Source organism: Syzygium oleosum, unplaced genomic scaffold, assembly GCF_021117445.2.
Source record: "Syzygium oleosum isolate NSW1041296 unplaced genomic scaffold, Sole_v2.1 Sole_v2.38, whole genome shotgun sequence".
NCBI classification, from domain to species: domain Eukaryota; kingdom Viridiplantae; phylum Streptophyta; class Magnoliopsida; order Myrtales; family Myrtaceae; genus Syzygium; species Syzygium oleosum.
In genome coordinates this window covers 1,685,697-1,706,573 of record NW_026607522.1, presented here as the reverse complement: position 1 = coordinate 1,706,573, position 20,877 = coordinate 1,685,697, and the positions used below count along the sequence as shown (strand labels likewise).

The 20,877-nt window shown below is 39.1% G+C and overlaps 2 protein-coding genes across 2 annotated transcripts; one reads left to right on the top strand and one right to left on the bottom strand.

Moving 5' to 3' along the window:
* Positions 1-1,184: 1,184 nt before the first annotated feature.
* LOC130135886 (ribonucleoside-diphosphate reductase small chain A-like) lies at positions 1,185-5,282 on the bottom strand. Its single transcript, XM_056305712.1, has 9 exons — positions 4,888-5,282; positions 3,714-3,874; positions 3,280-3,328; positions 3,065-3,191; positions 2,809-2,874; positions 2,554-2,670; positions 2,283-2,445; positions 2,118-2,188; positions 1,185-1,506 (listed from the first exon to the last, which is right to left on the bottom strand). Exons 1-9 carry the CDS (start codon positions 5,042-5,044, stop codon positions 1,392-1,394), a joined length of 1,026 nt encoding a protein of 341 aa, XP_056161687.1. The 5' UTR covers positions 5,045-5,282; the 3' UTR covers positions 1,185-1,391.
* A 2,275-nt stretch (positions 5,283-7,557) lies between these two features.
* Positions 7,558-16,674, top strand: LOC115693434 (endo-1,3;1,4-beta-D-glucanase-like). The gene is made up of 7 exons (XM_030620426.2): positions 7,558-7,786; positions 8,277-8,298; positions 8,472-8,598; positions 14,994-15,084; positions 15,214-15,303; positions 15,721-15,821; positions 16,384-16,674. The coding sequence occupies exons 1-7, from the start codon at positions 7,639-7,641 to the stop codon at positions 16,513-16,515; spliced, it is 711 nt and encodes a 236-aa protein (XP_030476286.1). The 5' UTR covers positions 7,558-7,638; the 3' UTR covers positions 16,516-16,674.
* Positions 16,675-20,877: the final 4,203 nt, after the last annotated feature.

Sequence of the window (20,877 nt, the reverse complement as noted above, 5' to 3'; positions counted from 1 at the left end):
TTGCTTCGTAAATACAGTCATGACTTGGTGTGGATGATTGCTTTTTAGAATCATGAACTGGATCAATGTCAAATAGTTATGTCTTGCCACGAACATCAAGGAGAACGACCCTCTGAAGTGCACCTGGTCGACTATTGTGCAAATATGGTTACTAACTGGATAATACTTGCCCTGCACATGTCACTTTTTCCCCCTTCATTGGTAGAAGAATGTCACTCTCTCATGCGGATTCAAAATGCGCATTTAAGTGCAATATTTTGAGGTTTCGAAGGCGATTCGGATGACGGTCAATTGGACCGCTTGCAGGTGAAAAATATATCTCCACCATGACATAATTGCAGATGCTATGTTATGTTCGGGTCGTTCATTTTGGGTCACCGTCTTCTTCTCATTGACAGTAGTGAATGATATTATCCATGGTTTAATATGAGGCTATGTATCCTCAATTAGCTTAGGATCCATCTGTGTGGTGCCAGTGCCGCTCAAACATTTGCCGGTGGGGCGAGTGCTGCTTGTCTATTTCATGTGTGGCTTCAAATTTTCGCTTGTGAGTTTCGTGGGGAGCTTGCATCGACTGAGATTTGTTTTCTTCTCGAGGAAGAAACCTCCCAAGTGGTTTGCACGGCACAGCTTCGCTCTTTGCGAGTAAGTTGGACTGCAGACGTGCGTGTTGGAACTGTCGCAAAATGATTCTTGGGTCATCTCTTTTCTATATAACATGCTTCTTTGAACCGTGAGCACATGACCATCAGAACCGCGATCTATGGACAATGGTCATATGTGAGGATGATTAATTGAAGCACGTGAACATATCCTTCGATTAATGTATGTTGAAACCGGATAACATAATGTCTAGCGGCCCATTTGGTTGCAGTAATGGAATAATGCTACAATGTAATACTTATTACGCTGTAATAATTATAATAACAATGTATTTAGATTATAGTTCAAAATTGAGCACATAACATGACATTATATTGCAATAAATATAATATTTTGGTAATTATCACTTTAACTACGTCGGCAAGATATTACAAGTTTATATATAAATATTCATCTACTTGAAATATGATTTAGTTCTTCCTTGGGATGCTTCAGCAGCTCAAGAAAACCTTGGAGAACTTAGACCAACATACGATAAAAACATCCAAAGGTCCACACCTAAATTGACAACAACTTGAAGCCAAAATGACGATTCATTTGAAAGGAACTTCAGAAGGCCAAAATCAATCTAGGAATCGACAATTCACACAATGAACCGATACCTAAAGGCTACTTCTTAATGGGATATACTATAAACAAAGTTCCGTGCTGTGATGACAACAAAAAATTTACGATGCCCGCTTTCAGCATCTCTATGCTAAATGAAACCCTAGCAATTTTCCAACTGTTTAGAAGTCCTCGTCAAGCTTGAAGACAAAGTTCTTGCCACCATCTTGAAGGCTCGACATAACAGATGCCTTCTGATAATCGCCCACCCGTCTCTCGAAGAAATTGGCCTTTCCTCTGCACAGCAGAAACAAAAAGGATTAACAAACTCGAACTCAGGCTGAATTCAAGGAGTTCAAACTATAAGGCTCAATCTGCAAACCGCAACAGTGGTCAGGAACAAAAAGCCTCACATTAAACAACTCCCAGATAAACAAAACTTCACAAAGAAGCAAGTGATTCAAAACAAAGGGAAAAAGGCTATCAGACACGAACAAACAGGACCCTATAAAAAATATCAAAATCTTTCCTTCACTCAATCCATATTCCTTGAAGACATCATTGATCGCTATGTTAGCTTTAAACTGAAAATGACTGCTATCCACCCCATAAGACTATGACATTTAGTCTTCCTAATATTTAAAATCCTTCCACCAGAATGACTATGAAATGATTAATTCAATAGCATGCTTAAATGATTGCTATCTACCCTATAGTCGGGCAAACAAGTTTTGTTCCTAATTAAGTGCTTTTCATTATTTTATAGGATATCCATGCTAAAGACGAGAAGTATTATAGATGAGGTTAAAATCTTAAAAGCAGAATTAGTCTGATCAAATGATCAATCACTGAGATTATAAATCCAGGTTGACAATAAAGAAGCCAAAACATCTGATTTCAATACTCACTGCAAGGATATGAACTCCATCCACTCAAACGGGTTCTCCACGTTATATTTTCTCTGGTATCCTAAAGCAACCTGAAATTTTTTGTAAGTATGAATCAATAAGTTACAGAAAATGCAACCACCCTAGAAGTGATGGAAAAAGCATTTAAGAGGAAAGGAAATATACCAAAAGCCGGTCGGCGACGAACTTTATGTACTGGCTCATTAGAGTTGAATTCATGCCGATTAACGCGCATGGGAGTGCCTCACAGACAAAATGGATCTCTATTTCAACTGCTTCTTGAACAATTTTATGAACCTTTTCTTGATGTAGTTGCTTCTGCAACAAACTAACATGAAGGAAACCCATTTAAAAACTTACCTATTGAAAAACAATGACGGACCATCAACTCATTGACAATAGCTAATTTTAACTAACTCTGGAAAAGAAAAATCACCTGTACAAAAGGCAAGCGAAGTCACAGTGGAGGCCCTCATCTCTAGAAATGAGCTCATTCGAAAATGTCAGACCTGGCATCAATGCCCTCTTTTTAAGCCAGAAAATAGCGCAGAAGCTGAATAAAAAAGCAACCAATAAACAAAGGGGAAAATATCACAATCCCCAATAAAACCATGTTATTCAAAAAGTTAAGCATTGAAATCTATCTAACTTAAATATCAAGTGGAGCCAGTGAAGATTATCAAGAAAGTACCTCCCAGAGAAAAAAATTCCTTCCACACAAGAGAAAGCGACTAGTCTTTCCGCAAAAGAAGAGGAACTGCAAATCAGAAACTTAAGAATGAAAAGGGACATTCGACTACTGAAATGACCTCTGAGAATAATGTTAAATCACAAGTTAAGAATGAAAATGAACATTCAACTACTGCAGAACATTATTATCACATCCATTGTGAACTCAATACGTAAGAAATGCCAAGATCAAATTTGCCAAAATAAATGAGCATCACCTTTGTATCCAATTAAATGACCATTTAGCCTTATCAGCCACAGATGGGATGTTTTCAATTGCATTGAACAATCTGTGCTTCTCTCTTGAATCCTTTATATAAGTCTCCAGAAGTAAGCTGTACATCTCTGTAAGATGCCATAATAATATCCATAACAACGAGCATACATTGCATAACACTGAATAATAATAAATAACCAGTCTGATATGCAATACCGGAATGAATATTCTCCATTGCAATTTGAAATCCATAAAAGGCTCGAGCCTGAAAGTGTATTGAGAGGAATTACTCTTCCAGACATTTGAAGAAGATAAAAGCAATGACCAATCTAATAATGGGTGTTTCACCAACCATTGAAGAACAACAAAAAACATGAGATAGGAACAAGATATAGAAAATGAAGAAAAATGAGATAGATACTTGCATCAAGAAAGAGACAATAGCAGAGCATAAGCGGAGAACTTATCCCATACGGTCAACCTCACTATTTTAGAGCACAGTGATAATTCATCATATGTGTATTCCTCCTTTTCGTGTCACATTTCCCAACTTAACATCGAAGCTATAACAGAATAGCACATTCAATCCCCAATACGATCTAGTCGAAATATATTAACAAATAACAGATTCTTCATCTGATGAGGGTTACCTCTGGAGCTTGAACGTCATTTAAAAATCTTGCAGCCAAGTTCTCCAACACAATACCATCAGATGCAGCGAAAAATGCAAGCACGTGGCTTACGAAGTGCTTCTCTGAGCCTGTCAAAGCTTCCCAGTGCTGCAAATCCTGAGACAGATCAACTTCTTCAGCTGCAAACCCAATAAAAGAGGATTAAATATTAGAAAATTAACTGGTACTTGCCATCTGATGCAATAAATATTTAACCATCAGTGTCTGCACATGGAATTGCAAATACTCTCATATGAAGCTGCTTGCATCTTAGCAAGCAAAATGCCGTGCAAGACTGAAATAAGAGGTGTTCTGAATTATTACCTTAAGATTGTGGATATGCGATACACTGAACCAAGATGTATGCTCCAGAACTACTTTGAAAATGACCACAGGTTTCACGTGTTCTTCAAAGCATTTAAATTTCTTCATTTAAGATCTCAACATGTGCACCAACACAATGGAGAATGGCTAGAACAAAAGGATTTGACTCAGAATTTGAAAATCTTTGTACAATTGTCATCCAAATTCATTTACAACCATCGCTCATTCTAATTGTGCTGCAACCCTTCGTCTCTAATCATATTTTCTCCACGACAAAAAATACTCCACTGCATTATTCGATCATTCTCCATTTCTCACAGAAAAGTATATGCGAAGTCTTTGATACTGAATTAGGACACATACATGATCAGATAACGAAACCAATCCCTAAATAGTCCATGGTAATCTTACTTGATAAATTAAAAACATAGGCCAAATTACACGTTTGCTGATCGGTTGACACCCCCCGACTACCGACTTCCTTAAAAATGGGCAAAACTTAGAGTCCCCTTTACAGAGAAACCAAGAGAGCCCAAAAGTACAGAGCAACAAGTCAGTGGAATCCTTATAAAGCACAGAATAAAATATCCGAAACACCAAGCACATATCGTTCAAATAAATCAAGGGATGAACACAAGTAATGAAACAGAAGGCAATTCTCGAAAATTTTAATGAGATCGAAATATTTCCGAGAATAATACTGCATATAAGTATATCACTCCAATATAATGGGAAAGAAGGAATCACACATGATGAAACAGAGAAACCAACTCAAAAACACATTCACAAACGCAATTACAAGAAAAAAAGGAGAATTGCAGGGCAGTACCAGTCCAGAAACTGGCCTCAGCCTTCTTGTACATCTCCCAGAGTGGCTTGTACCGAATGGGGAACATGCAGAACCTCTGGTTTTGCTTCTTCAGAATTGGCTCTTCTTCCTCTTCCCCGGCCTCTTCTCTCTCTGCTCCATTTCTCAGAGTACCCATTTCCCTCTCTCCCTCTCTCTCTCTCTCTCTCTGCCTCTCTCGTATAACTCGATAGAATTCAGTTATATATGGTCAAGGGGATGTGGAGAAACCCCACAAAAACCCTACTGCAGAAGAATCCAACACGGTGGATGTTGGTGGATTATGGGGAACCCACGAGAGACCCCGGGGGACTGATGAATGAAAACGATGGCTACCCACAAAAAGTTTTCTGATTTTTGTCAGTTTCCAGGTTTCTTGCATGGAAAGTTCGGTCGGTACGGCAAATGCTTCAGAAAAAAGAGAACTACTGGGCTGAGATGGGCCAGCTTATGTGGGCCGACTGTTGGCAATCTTCTCATTTGATACCTGGTCCAACAAGAGGTTAACCAGATTTCGTGTTTTTTCCGGTGAGAACCAGAATTACATCAAAGGAACCAAGTCAAGTCACATTCTCTGCTATACAAGCAAGTACCACCGGTGGAGTCACTAAAGAAAAGGTCTTTAATAACAGTTATTTCTTTCTATCCAAAGGCACCAAAACCCCGCATGGAAGAGCATTCTCCACATGGGATTTTTGGCCTCTGATACTGAACCTTACTCCAGTTGTCTTCGCGAATCCAATCCTGCATATTCTTTTCTTAAGGTGGTAGGAATTCCTAAGTAATTCAAAAATTTCCTAGCTATCGGGCAAGCTCGGAAAAGATGGTTGATGGTCTCAGCTCAGAGCTTCTTGACCACATCTGAGTCAGGTTGTTTGGACATTAAAAGTTCTCTAGATGCGATGACATCATTGACAGCTATGCCATCGTGCAAATTTAGCCAAATCTGATCCTGGGAAGATTCTTCGTTTTTCAAAATCCAGAACCATCTTGGATTCATCAAGCGTTCTTCCTTCACTGATCTCATAAGCAGGCTTCAAGCAAAAGTCTTCCACCAGACATCACTCTCCGGATTATTAGCAAGAGTCTCCTTAGGCCCAACACGATGGTCCAGACAGAAGCACTATGTTTTCGCCTGGACAAAACAGGGACTCAAGACTGGGCGGTAACTGTGAGCACAAGCCAACACTGACAATCCACTCTTATCAATTAATGTAAGAAAAGAAACTGTCATATCTAGAATCCGTTCACAAAAGCACATGATATAATCAAATGCCAAAATTCTGTGATCAAAGCAATCAATCACTTTAGCAGACCAGCCATTCCAAGCACGACCTACGGCATGCCGTGTTGGGGCCATGAATCGCGCAGCCTAACGTAACTGTCATCTCTATTTCTCGACCGAGTAATTGGACCATGCAAACTAGACATGCTCAGAATCTACCAACAGAGGTCGTGCACAGTCACCGTAGTCTTAACTCTACTTCTAAACCCTTTTTGGTCACATTCTCATCGCCCTCAAAACCCTTAACCAAGAAAAAAAGAACATATGTCTGACCTTGAAGGCAAGAACTCTCCATGGGTATTTTCTCGATTGTTTGCCTACACCTTGCACTTCCCAATGAAAGAGTTTTTAGAGTCTCAGTCTGTATACTTGCTTTCTGATGCTAGTTTAAGTCCCTGGTCGGGGTTTGTGAAACCACCCCTATATTTTTAGGGTTACGATAGGGTTTGCGCTCGATATTACAATTTTCCTGAGAGGGTAAGGTCGGGCTTATACTAGCTCCGCTTGAAGAAAACATCAGCAAAGTTGTTGAGATTCCTAACCCATATTAGCAAAAATCCGCGTGGCATGAAAATTCTCAGTTTTTTTTTTCTTGATATAGCGGGTCAGGTAGTGTCTAGGCTAGATTTCGTGCATCTTGATTGATCCACCACTTTAGAGGATTGTAAGGGCGCAGTCCCCCGCATCGGCATGATACATTCGGGATCTTAACCAAGAGAAGAGCAAACTCTCTTGCCATCTAGGCCGACACTTTATTGGTAAAATTGTGAATTATCGTTTGTTTATCAACAATCTCTAATTAACATGGTAATTAGATATTTCAAATGATCACGAAAATAATTCATTTATTGCTCTATTTTCTCCACAAACTAAAATGTTTTCATTTTGTGCTCCAATCTGGAATCTGTACTTTCACTAGAACCACCACGTTCTCGTTCGATGGCAGATGGACATGCACTCCAAACAACTATTCTGTTGTCAAACGAAATCAGAAACCGAAAACTAAGATCTCTTCAAAGACTGTCCGATAAAATTGTAACACATAGAGAAGAAACAAATAAATTTAGACGTCCGATAAAAGAATGATTAATGTTTCTATGATTACCATGAATTTCGTTTTCCATTCCGATCGGACCTACGCGTGTCACGCAGCACCCAGCCGCCTCAGGATATTCGTCTTTCTGTAAATAAAATATTGTTAAAGTTGCAAGCACCTATATAAATTATTTGTCGGACAATATGATTGACGTCCATAGTGATGCAAAATAAGAGACGAATAGTCCAAACTTACGTGAGCGTGCCTTTTGCTGCTTCACTCACTCACTCACTCACTCACTCACTCACTCAGTACTCTTCTTCTTCTTATAAGTCCACGTCTCCTTCACCTTCTCCCCTCGTCAGTCGTCGATCATCGGAGGGAGGGAAGACGGAAGTTGTTATTCATAGCAATGTCTGGTCCACAGTGCTGCGAAAACCCTCCGACCCTCGATCCGAGTAGCGGGCCGGGACACGTGGAGCAACTGGGTGGCCTCGACGCCTACATCGTCGGCTCGCAGGACTCCAAGCTCGCGATCGTTCTCCTCTCCGACATCTTCGGTGCGTAATATCGCACTTGTGAAAGTTTTGCTCATTTTCTTTCCCCTCCGTTTTTTGTTCTAGCTCTTGGCTTCACTATATGGAGTGGCTTTATTTACTGCCGTCTGATAGGATTTTATTGGTGAGTTTTTGTGAAGAATGGTTTCCAGGTTCTGTTTAAAGGTTGTGAATGATGAGACTTGAGCTTAGTTTTGATTGGGGAAGGTCGACTTTGCGGTGGAAAATGACTATTTACAATTGCTGGTTGCCTTCAATTTAGTATTCTGTTTTCCTTCTTCTGTGAAGTGCGTGTGTACTCAGACATTTACAATCTTTTTCTTGAAACTTTCCTCCTTTTGCTGCGGTCCCGAGTAACGATGGTAAGTTCTTGAAGTCGTAATGTGGAAACATAATGGATTTAATCCACTTTATTGTTGGCCAAATTATGTGTTCTGCTTCCTGTCATGTACATATGGTATTCTAATTTGAATTGTGTGTCTTGATGGTGCAGGGTATGAAGCTCCGAATTTTAGGTATGGACTATCGCAGATTAGCTGAATTCCTTAAAGTGCGCTCCCCTGGAGAAGTGTGATTGATGCTATTCTGATGTTTGCATCAAACGGAAGTACCATGTGAAGTAACAGTTTTGTATTTATGCGTGACTTCTTCCGAAAAATTAACTGTCACAATGCTTCCGAATTTGCAGGAAACTTGCGGACAAAGTTGCGGCTGCTGGTTTCTACGTGGTTGCTCCTGACTATTTCTATGGAGATTCCTATGATCCTGAGAATGCTGAGAGGCCCATACCAGTTTGGGTAAAAGATCATGGAGTTGTATGTTCTGATCCCTCATACATTATCTTAAAGAGCTTGTGGTTCTCATCTGTTGGTAGTTGGGATGTTCAGTGAGTATAGCGGCTAGGACATGATTGACCTTGACCATACCAATGTGACTATTTTCTTTGTTTCTGCTGACAACTCATTCATTTGACACAGTTCCATCTTTGGGTCTATTGTATAGTTAATGGATTCAACTCAGTTCTTTTCAAACTTAGTGTCTGTTTCTCATCAATTCCTAATTGTTGGAACTACTGGTCTGTAAGTCCTTAGCCTTCTTTTAGCTTTCACTAATGCAAGGTCCTGCTTAATAGTATGGGTAAACTTTGAGAGTGTTGAAATTATTAGGTTGTTTGTTGATGTGTAGTCAGACCGATTCGTGCGTTGTTGCCTGTGGCCATGTTTCGTGTCAATTACTAGAAGAGTTTCTTGCCATTGGAAGTCTTAAACTTCGAAGACAATGCACATTGTACACCCGAGAGAGAAGAGTTAAACCATGGGTCGGGATTTTTTATACAATGGAGGTAATATTATTTCTATAGTTGTTCATTTACTTTCTTCTTTGACATGGTGCTATGTTACACTTAGATCTGTTTCACGTAGACCGAACCCCTAAAAGGAATGTTTGAGTAACAAAATAACCAAGTGACCATTTAGGGTTAGTGTTTACTTAAGAATCACTTAAGAAAGACCCCTCCCATCTGATGTGGGACTTGAGGTGTCACAAACTCCTTCACACCTTATCTGAGCCCTCTCACCCTGGCAATCGTTCCCTGCCTTCATCTATCGGCTATGGGGCTACTCCATCCTAAAACAAAGCATCAACTGGAGGGGATCTCACTCTGATATGATTTGGGTGAACCCACCTGAATTCATGTCTGTCAAGCCCTCAAAAGAGTACTCAAGTAACCAAAGAAAGTTGACCTTTTGTGGGGTAGGTTTTAATTATGAATCACTCGAGAAGATCTGTGAAGTAGATATGTGATTTGAGGATAGACTATGCAGTTGATCTGACAAACGCGGGGAGTGATTGCAGAGACGAGACGACTCAAACAAGGTACAGCTTCTTACAGACTTATAGGATGGTGGAGGGGCGAGAATGCATCGAATCACATCTCAAATAGGATTATCGCTGCAAGTCATGGGCCGATATTGACGAGAATGTCAATCCTTTAAGTGGAGAAGTTTGTTGAGTGTCAGAGGCGCGGCAACAATATTGATTTGATGAAAGGAATTTTTGAAGGTGAAACAATCGCAGTTCGCGTATTTCTATTGCATGTCTCAATTACAAGAGAAATAGACTATATATAGACCATAGTTTGATTCGAAATAGAAAATCTCTTTCTAGGAAACCTATTCTAATTAGGAAATCTAATTGACTTAAGCAACTTTCCTAAAATACAACTAGTAACAATATCTCACAATATCTATGAAAATATGGAAATACGAACAGACTCAAAAAGGAAACAAGTACTTTGGTTTAATTTCTAACACTCCCCCCTAAACCAAATTCTCTTCCATCGATCATTCCAAGCAGGCTTTTGAACTTTCGAAAAGCATCGATCTTGAGAGGTTTAGTAAAAATATCTGCTACTTGATCTCCGGTCTTCACATGTAATACTTCAACTTCATTCTCTTTAACCTGTTCTCGGATGAAGTGATATCGAACATCGATATGTTTACTTCGTTAATGAAAAACTGGATTTTTCGCCAAAGCAATAGCAGAAACATTATCAACAAAAATCTCCGTTGCTTTTTTCTGCTCCATAAGAATATCTTTGAGTAGTCTTCTCAACCATATTGCATGACAAACGCATGAAGATGCAGTTACATATTCAGCTTCACATATCGACAGAGTAACACTTGATTGCTTCTTTGATGACCACGTGAAAGCAGTGTCGCACAAGAAAAATACAAATCCCGTGGTGCTTTTTCGATCGTCGATATCTCCACCATAATCACTATCCGAATAAGCTCTAAGTTTGAAAGATTCAGAGCAATAATAGTGTAAACCATGAGAAATAGTACCTTTGATGTACCGAAGTATTCTTTTTGCAGCTTTAAGATGAGATGATTTCGGCTTCTCCATGTATCGACTAACAATTCCAACACTATACATAATATCCGGTCTCGTGCATGTCAAGTATCTCAAACTCCCAATCAAGCTTCTATAATATGTCGAATCAACATCGGCACCATCATCAAACTTTGAAAGCTTGGTTCCACACTCCATTGGTGTATTGACCGGCATACAGTTCTTCATGTTGAATTTTTCAAGGATATTTTCTGCATATCCTTTTTCGGAAATAAAAATCCCATCGGCACTTTGCTTCACTTCGATACCAAGGAAATAATTTATGAGACCATTATCGGTTATCTCAAATTCTTTCACCATCGATGCCTTAAAAGCATCAATCATCGCCGAATTATTTCCTGTAAAAACAAGATCATCAACATATAAACAGGCGAGTAGCATATCACCTTTTTCTTGATTCAAATAGAATGCATGCTCGTATGGACATTGAGAGAATCCATTCGCCTTGAAATATGCATCAATTCTGGAATTCCATGCTCTCGGTGCTTGTTTAAGCCCATATAGAGCTTTCTTCAACCTTAGCACTTTGTCTTCATAACCTTTCACAACAAACCTCTCGGGTTGTTCGACATAAATTTCTTCTTCAAGGATGCCATTCAAGAATGCTGATTTGACATCCATTTGATAAATCCGCCAATTATTTTGAGCAGCAATGGAAATAATCAATTTAATCGTTTCCATGCGGATGACAGGGGCAAAAACTTCATCATAGTCAATTCCGGCTTTTTGCTTGTACCCCTTCGCTACTAATCTAGCTTTGTACCTTGTTGCTTCACCTTTCTCATTCTTCTTGGCCTTGTACACCCATTTAACACCAATTGATTTCTTGTCCTTCGGAAGATTAGCAAGCTCCCATGTTTGATTTTTCTCGGTGGCTTCAATTTCTTCGTTCACGGCTTTCCTCCACTTTTCTTCTTTGGCCGCATCATCATAAGCAAGTGGTTCATAATTTGCAAGAAGAAATATAAGATGAAGCTCTTCGGTAGCTTCATAAATTTCAGACAATCTTCTTGATCTTGACACTAGCGGTTCATCGACACTATTTAAAGAGGATGGTGTTGATGAACTTGAATAAGATGTTGGAGAAGAAGGTGAAGGTTGATCTTTCAACTCTGTTTGATCGGAATCATCACGAACATTCGCTTCTTCTTTTAGATTTTCTTCCCACATTCCATCTTCATCGAACTTGACATCTCTATTTACATACACTTTCAAAGTGTTAGGGTCAAATAATCGATAGGCTTTGGATGATGAGTCATACCCGATAAAGATGAGCTTTTTGCTCTTGTCTTCAAGTTTCGATCTTTTTTGATCCGGGACATGAGCATATGCAATACTCCCAAAAATTCTCAAGTGCGAAACACTTGGTGTTCTCCCGGTCCATGCCTCTTGTGGAGTTACGCCTTCAAGTCCATATGTTGGACATCTATTTTGAAGATAGACGGCACACGAAACAGCTTCTGCCCAAAGTTCCTTGGACAAATTTTTGCTCTTCAACATGCTTCGAACCATATCAAGAATGGTTCTATTTTTCCGTTCAGCCACACCGTTTTGTTGAGGAGAATACGGGGCCGTCAAGAAACGCCGAATACCATGATTTTCACAGAATTTGTTGAATATGGCTGAGGTGAATTCTCCACCACGATCAGTCCTCAAAGCCTTGATAAAATAGCCGCTTTCCTTTTCAGTCAGGTTCTTGAATTGTTTGAAAATATCAAACACTTTTGTCTTTTCTTTCAAAAAATACACCCAAGTTTTCCGAGTAAAATCATCAATAAAAGTAACAAAATATCGATGATTACCATATGAGTGAGGATTGATCGGGCCACACAAATCAGAATGAATCAACTCAAGCGGCTTCTTCGCTCGATAAGTCGCCTCCTTCGGAAAGCTAGTTCTGGAATGTTTGCCGATAACACACCCTTCACATAATTGATCGGGATGATCAATATGTGGTAAGCCATAAACCATCTTCTTGCGAGAAAGCAAATTGAGTCCGCCAAAATTGAGATGGCCAAACCTCAAATGCCACAACCATGAAGGATCATCTACGCACGTCTTTAGACATCGAGACATCGAGACATCTCGCTCTTTATATTAAGAATAAACATCATGTTCTTCGACATCTTCACATTTGCAATCAATTTATTATTCCGATCTCTCAACATAAGATTAAGATCTCTCATATGAACAGTATAACCTTTCTCCAGAAGTTGTCCCAAACTCAAGATATTGCTTGACATTTTTGGAACATAATAAACATTAGTAATAAACTGACGTGCACCATTCTTTAAACGAATCAAAATTGTACCTTTCCCTTCAACAAGAATTTTAGAGTTATCACCGAATGAGACATTCCCTTTAATTGTCTCATCTAACTCGGCAAACATCTCCTTTCTCCCACACATGTGATTACTTGTGCCGATATCCAAATACCACGTATCGCTTTGACCTTCTTCATCTTCTTTGAATGCCAATAAGACAACTTGATCAGCATCATTCACCAAGTTCGCCTTTTCGTCTGCTCTGCTACTTTCTTTGTTCCAGCAGTTAGAAGCATAATGGCCAAGTTTATTGCAATGATAACATCGGATTTTAGATTTATCATACCATTGACTTATCGAGTTCTTTCCTCTTCCACGAACACCTCTTTGGTACTGGTATCTTCCATCACTTCGAGCAGGATCTCCTCTGCTTCGTCCACGACCTCTTCCTCGAAAGTGACCTCGGCCACGACCTCGATCACGATCTTGATTTGTCCCGCCATTTTGTACGGAATCTCTTCTTTGCTCCTTTTCATCTCGTATGGTCAACTGCGTTTGGAGAACTTCCTCCATCGGTTCAATCTTTTTCTTTCTAAACCTTTCTTCATGGGCTTGTAATGAACCCATAAGTTCATCGACCGTCATGGCATCCAAGTCTTTGGATTCTTCGATTGCAACCGCAATATAATCATACTTCTTGTCTAAGGACCGAAGTATTTTCTCAACAACACGAACATCGGAAACTTCTTCTCCGTTTCTTTTCATCTGATTAACAATTGCCAAAATTCTCGTGAAATAATCAGCAATCGATTCAGATTTTTTCATGCGAATTACCTCGAATTCGCCTCTCAAGGTTTGAAGGCGAATCTTCTGAACTTTTTGAACTCCTTGGTGTGTGTTTTGAAGAATCTCCCATGCCTCTTTAGCGGTAGTGGCGTTTGAAACTTTTTTCGAACATGGAATCATCTAACGCTTGATAGATGATCGACAGGGCATATTGATCTTTCGTTCGAACCTTCTCCAAGGCATTCCTCTGGTTCTGGTTCAACGTGGCTTCATCCTCTGGCTCATCATAGCCAGTGTTAACAAGTTCCCACACACCGTAGGCGCCGAGTAGAGCTTTCATTCTAACAGCTCAGTTACCATAATTTTCTTTGGTAAGACGAGGGTATTGAAGAGGAAGCTGATTGTTCGTTGAGGCCATGATCACGAACCGTAAGCTCTGATACCAATTTGTGAGCGTCAGAGGCGCGGCAACAATATTCATTTGATGAAAGGAATTTTTGAAGGTGAAACAATCGCAATTCGCGTCTTTCTATTGCATGTCTCAATTACAAGAGAAATAGACTATATATAGACCATAGTTTGATTCGAAATAGGAAATCTCTTTCTAGGAAACCTATTCTAATTAGGAAATCTAATTGACTTAGGAAACTTTCCTAAAATATAACTAGAAACAATATCTCACAATATCTATTAAAATATGGAAATACGAACAGACTCAAAAAGGAAACAAGTACTTTGGTTTAATTTCTAACAAAGTTTACGATACTCGAATTTTCACATGAGATAGGAGAGACATTTTTTATTGATTCATAAGATAGACCAACTCCCAACTCGGCTCCACTTTGTAGAGTTATTTGAGTACTCCTTTCTACGGCTTGGCTCACGCAGATTTGCACATGCTTTGCAGTTTGGAGCTTGTAGTCTTAAGATTGTGGACAGTAATTTTGTAATTTGGAGCCTGTGATCATGTAGCTTGTAGAAAGAAGTTTACGTCATTAAATGTTTCTGTGTTGAAGACCTCCTGTACTCTTGATTATTCACTGATTAGTGAATTCCGTTACCCCATGGTGCTTGTCCCATTTAAAGGGTTTTTCATGTATTCTTGTTGTGTTAGTTTGGTCTGCATTGAGTTATTCTCGTTGCTAGTGTTTGGTTTTGTTGAATTTCATTTAAATTCTTCTAGGTGTGGAAGGTGCATGCTCCCTGTAGATATCTCTTTTGCCTAAAGCTAAACACCAATTTTACAGGAATCGGGATTTGATGATACGTTACCAGTTATCCAAGCTCTGAAAAGTAAAGGCATATCTAAAATTGGGGCAGCAGGCTTCTGCTGGGGTGGTATGTGAAGCATATATTCAGACCACGGACCAACATATCAGACAAAAGAAATATCTCTGCATAACATTTTATATGTTTCGTATGATATTGTTTTTTATGCTGGCTTATCTTAAAATGTTTTCTGTTCAGGTAAGGGTGTGGTTGAGTTAGGCAAGCGTGAGCTCATCCAAGCTGGTGTGCTATTACACCCTCCACTTGTCACTCCTGATGATATCGAAGGTATGTCTACACCATTTTGCAACCATATGCAGACTTCGCAGCTTCTTGATTTACATAACAAGTTGAAGTATTACCAAAAATAAGTCTGGACATCAAGTTGCATTTCTTCATACAGGAGAGTGCTGGAAAATGAAGGCAATATATATTATCTGCCTCTTTGAATGAAAACTCTTGTTCTTGATGTTCTACAATCTAGGGTAGTTGTACTTTCGCTCTTACCATCGTCTGAATCCATGAGTGCATGAGCACAGTGGTCCAAAACGAGCATTGTAAAATCACTTTATTCCAGCCGCCAGATGTGTATAGATGTTAGTGGGCTAATTGAAGTCTGTTTGGTATGGCCCAAAGAAGGTCAATTTAGCATTTTGTTGGTGCACTTACATAACTAGTTTATTCAGCTGATTGGTCTGTCGGCAGGGGTTAAGGTTCCTATTGCTGTGCTAGGAGCTGAGATTGATGAAACGGCTCCACCTGAACTCCTCAAACAGTTTGAAGAGGTGCTCACTGCTAAGCCCGAGGTAAGAAAGCCTGTTGCTTTTGATCTGCATATGAGAATGCTTTCTGATGAATCTGCGATTGTTCCGGATGCTAAATTATTCGAAAAGTTGATGGTGCTTTACATGTTCAACAAACGGAACATAGGTCCTGAAAAGATAAAGTTCTTTCTTGTAAGCTGATACTTGACGATCTCCATTGTCCAACACGAAAGCCGAGCATGTCCGACTCTGATTTCCATTTAAAGACAAGATGAGACAGGGCAAGTTTTTGATCAGATGCAAATTTTCTCAATTCCTTAATTGTTTTTAGGCCTGTGCAAATGTTGTTACTAAACCTGTCAGTTTCGAACAACATCATGGATGAATTATCTTCTGTTATTGAGGTTCTTGCCCTTGTTCACTAGACAGTCTTTTCCCTTTCAAAACGATGATCAATATCATTAATCACTGTGATTTGTGGGGGTCCCAATGGCTCTTCCATACCAGGATCTTCAGATTCTTGAATCGAATCCAACTCTCTTCTGTTTTGTAGCCTCTCGTATGAGAAGCTTGGAAATGATTCTCTTTCAATCTCGTCGTGCAGGTTGACGGATTCGTGAAGGTCTTTCCCAAAACAAATCATGGATGGACGGTGAGATACAAGGATGAAGACGAAGCTGCTGCGATGGAGGCTCATTCAGACATGATACAATGGTTTGTGAAGTATGTCAAGTAACAAACCGCATCAAACCTTCAATAAAGTGGAAGTAGGACGTGATTCCCTAGTGTGATATACGAGTTGTCAGATGCTATATTTCTCGTTTCTCAGTTTATCTGGACTCTACGTGGTGTAATGTGTAAGAGCTGGAAAGAATAATGTTATTTGGAGTTCCTACATTCTTTGCTTCTGTGTAAGTGCTTTAATATAAGCATCTGGCCGTCATAGTCCCAGTTCCAATACCTCGATTCATTTCATAAATCATTTTGCATGCATAATCTCTACTCTTTTATGAAAAATCTATCACACAGCTATATTTTGCTTAAATCTCAATATACTTTTAATGGTCGATACTAGACAAGTTAGTTGTGACCTGAGTTCGATTGTCAGTGATTGGATAGGGCCATCGAAGTCCTAGGGTATGGCCAACTGTGACCATGGTATGCCACCGACTATTGGAGGCTCGGTCGTTACTAAGGGATCGGTTGATGGCTATGGTGGAGTTGTAAGTGAATTTTAAAAAAAAATATTTATGATTTTATAAAAGTATAGATTATTTTTTGGAATAAAGCATCGATCTTTGTCTAGAAATGGAAACATCTTTCGAAAATTAATTCTCCAATACGGCACAAAACTGCAGAAAATGAGGATATATATTCAATTTGGGGAAGCTTTTAAGTGAGGGACTAAAGTGGGGCTCTTTTCTTTTCTTTTTTCTTGATATGAAAAAGGGCTAAAGCCGAATACAAAAATTCAACGTCGTAAAACTACTATCCCTATTTTGTTACTTAATAGAACATGAAGTAACTCTATAGGAGGTAATGAAAAAAAATTAATATCCAAGCGCTTATCGATTCTAAGATTAGTAAGTCGATCAGCAGAGCGATTTCCTTCCCCAAAGTTATGTTGCACTTTAAACTTAGAGTGAGACCGCATCAGTCTTCTGATATCTTTAAGCAAAGCAGGATTAGCCTTTTCAATCATAAGCTCTAGACTAACAAGATTGGTGATGGCTTTAGAGTCAATCTCAATGACGATTTCTATGAAAATCTAGTTATTTTGCAAAGTTGATTCCCAACCACGAAGCCTAAAGTTCTGCTTGTGTCGATGAACATATTCCTACGAATGCAGCAAAACCACCAAACCGGTCACCCCCTTCATTTCTAAATAAATCCCCTGCACAACAAGTCTTGGGTTGCCTTTAGAGGCCTCATCAATATTTAGTTTAATCCACCTAGAAGGTGGAAGATCCCATTTGATCAAAATCGAAGAAGTGCATGATCCACTTAACGTCGAGTGTATCGCAGATGAAGCTTTAATGATTTCCTTTGCGTATGACTGAATTACCTGTACCGGATTCGAAGGGAAAACAAAGTTGTCCTGAAAAAGTGATTTGTTCCTCCATTGCCGAAAAAACCACACACCTACTCCAAAAATTATGCTTCAATTATGATGAAAACTCGATCGCCCTTTACCAGCGAGATTTGAATTCAACAATTGCGACAAATTCATTGAGAAGAATTCTCACAAATATTGTTGTGGAACAAACTCAAACCATACCCTGCGGACAATTGGATAATCCCTTAGAATATGTAAAGTTGTTTCCACGTGAGACTCACATCTCAAGTAATATCTATTTAGAGGTAAAAAGTGATTTGACTAAAAAAATCAATAAGAGTTACCATTTTTTGCCCTTGAAAAATCACATGATACACAAGCACAAACGGAAAAATAGAGGAGGATTGAATGTTGTAACAAAATGAAAGTTTAAGTGGTTTTACGTAAGGTTGAAAGTTCATAGCAAGCTTGTACAACTCTGAAATTTTATGGGGTTCTTGTGCAACTTCACTAAATTTAATTAGCTTGCATGAGAGGAGGAAATTATTGCAAGACAACCATTGCTAGCAGTAACTGAAATCACGGAAGTGGTGAAGATCGTGGAAACGAGGACGAGTTAAAGAGGGGATTGCACGTGAACAGCAATAAATGTCGAAGGGAATCCTAGGAAGATAAAAGAAAAGAGCACTAAGGAAGATGACAAGCTGAGGCAATGCCAAAACCCTGCCAAATTTTCTTCTGAAGCATTTTCCTTTCGAAGTAATGTCTTTCAGTTGCAGTTTTAGCTTTAGTATTAAATTTGTTGTTTCTAATGCACATTGTGAATGGCAATGTCGTGTTCCTTTCAATATTCCCATTTGAGCGTCAATACATAAATTTTCAGTCATTTCAATTCCATTGAAATGCATTTCCATTTTCAAGTGCTTCCCCTTCGATTTCCTTTAGATTTAAGCGTTTGCAGCTTCAATTTCCTTTGTTTCCAGTGTTATCATTTCATTTTCCTCGAGATTTCTCGCACTTCACTCTAGTTTAACTTGATTCCCTATTAGCCAAATTTCCAGTTTTTCACGCTTCAACTTTCAAGCATTTTAATTTCCTTGTCATTTAGATTGAAGAAGTAGCTTCTACTTTTTTTTTTGCTCTTAGGAGCTAGCACGCCTTTCTCACACATATTCACACGCCATCAATCCTTGAAAAGACTTGCTTTGTGGAAGTTTGATCACTTTGTGATTGACCTAAAATCAAAGAACAAGCTTAAGTTTATTTTTCTAATTACTTGTTTGTCAGATTTGCTTTTGATCGATTTAGATCCAACACAACTGTAGCAACTTCTTATATCCTATGTGAGAGAATCTCATAAATTTTCTCATTGTCATATGGTCTCTTTGTCATGGAAATACAAATGACTATTGTTGGGAAAGTCCCTTATATTGTTTGGAAGATGACAAAATAATAAAAAGTTGCTATTGTGTATATTGGTTGAGTAGAACAAGTGATCGATGCACAAGCCAAAATGCAGATGGTGTCTTAACCAGATGAAATGATACGAGGAGTGCTCTGACTCTATCAATGGTGAGTAGTGTGGATAGACTCACTGAATTGCTAGCAAGAGCAGCTTCCTTCATTAGACAAGGTGGAAGACGTGTGACGTGCTTCTACCACTTGGATAAGAAGGCCTAGACATTGTAAGGTTGACGTAAGGAACGTTTTGTCACCATTAGCTTTGGAAGTATATAGTGGAAAGACGATTAGAAGCTGGCTAGACCATGATACAAAGTGACAAGTTAGAAAGAACATGATGTTCGTGAGGACTTGGAGGTACCATGACAAGGTGAGCAATTGAGTGAAGTCTAGATCACTAATATACTCAGGAAGACCAAAGGATAGCAGTTGCAGGCAACTTGCGTAGACTCACTGGGTTGCTAATAAAGCATATCCCTATATCAACTAAGTTGGAGTCCTGTATCATGCCTCTATCACTGGCCATGAAGGTGTTGGTCGCTTGTTCATGTCATATGAACATTAAAGGACAGGAAGACATTTGTCAACAAGGCTTGGGATTCGTGGCAAGAGGACTGGATTTGAGTTAGAGTAGTTCTACCATATATGGGCAAGAAAACAAAGGAGACATACTTTGGATAAAAGCAAAAGCGATTGTTTTAGAACTACTGGTAGAAACAACAGCTACTTGAGGGATTTGAGTTTCAAATGGTCATATGAGGTTTAATGGTTATAAATTCAATTCGAGAGAAGTAGTAAGGTTGGTGGAAACGAACAAAATCAGTCTAATGCTTTGAGTGTTCATCTTTGCTCTGTTGTTGTTGATAGAAGATGCGTATTTCTGATTATATTCTCTATGAGGTTGCTTCTATATGTAATATGTGATTTGAGAAGTATACAAGTCTAAAAGTGGTGCTTGTGTATTCATAGTGGGATTTGGCAATTTCGGGTTAACGCGACATTTGCTACTTTGTAATGTCTCTTGATATTACTAATGAATTCCGGCCTTGTTGGTGGCTATTAGTTTGAAAAGTGAATGTAGGCTTAGTTAAAAGCCAAACCAGTATATATCTACTAGTATATCTTCTATCTCATTATCTGTTTGATAGAAGCATTTGCATGTGACTATATCTTATTTGTTTTTGCATCTATCAAAACATTAACTTGTTACATTCCACGAAAACTTGTTTAAGTTTTGAAACAACCTCTTCACCCCTCTCGAGGTTTTGTGACTAACCTCAGCACCTATCGAACCAGTTTGGACCGAAAGAGATTGAGAAGAAAACATGCAATTGTTCTATGATATTACACCATCAATAGACTAGTTTGGAATAGGGTCTGCCTAGTTCCACACCATATATGACTTAAATTGTTCCATTTTCACTAGATAGACAAAATTGCCTTTGATCATTTTTTTTGTCTGTCAGGTAACCCTGGACTTTGGAGCTCCTAGGTGAGAGGCAAGTGGCGGGCCCCTACTGGGCCCACCAGGGAACCCCATAAGAAACCGCGTACCTAGAGGAGGGAAGCTTCGAACTCCTT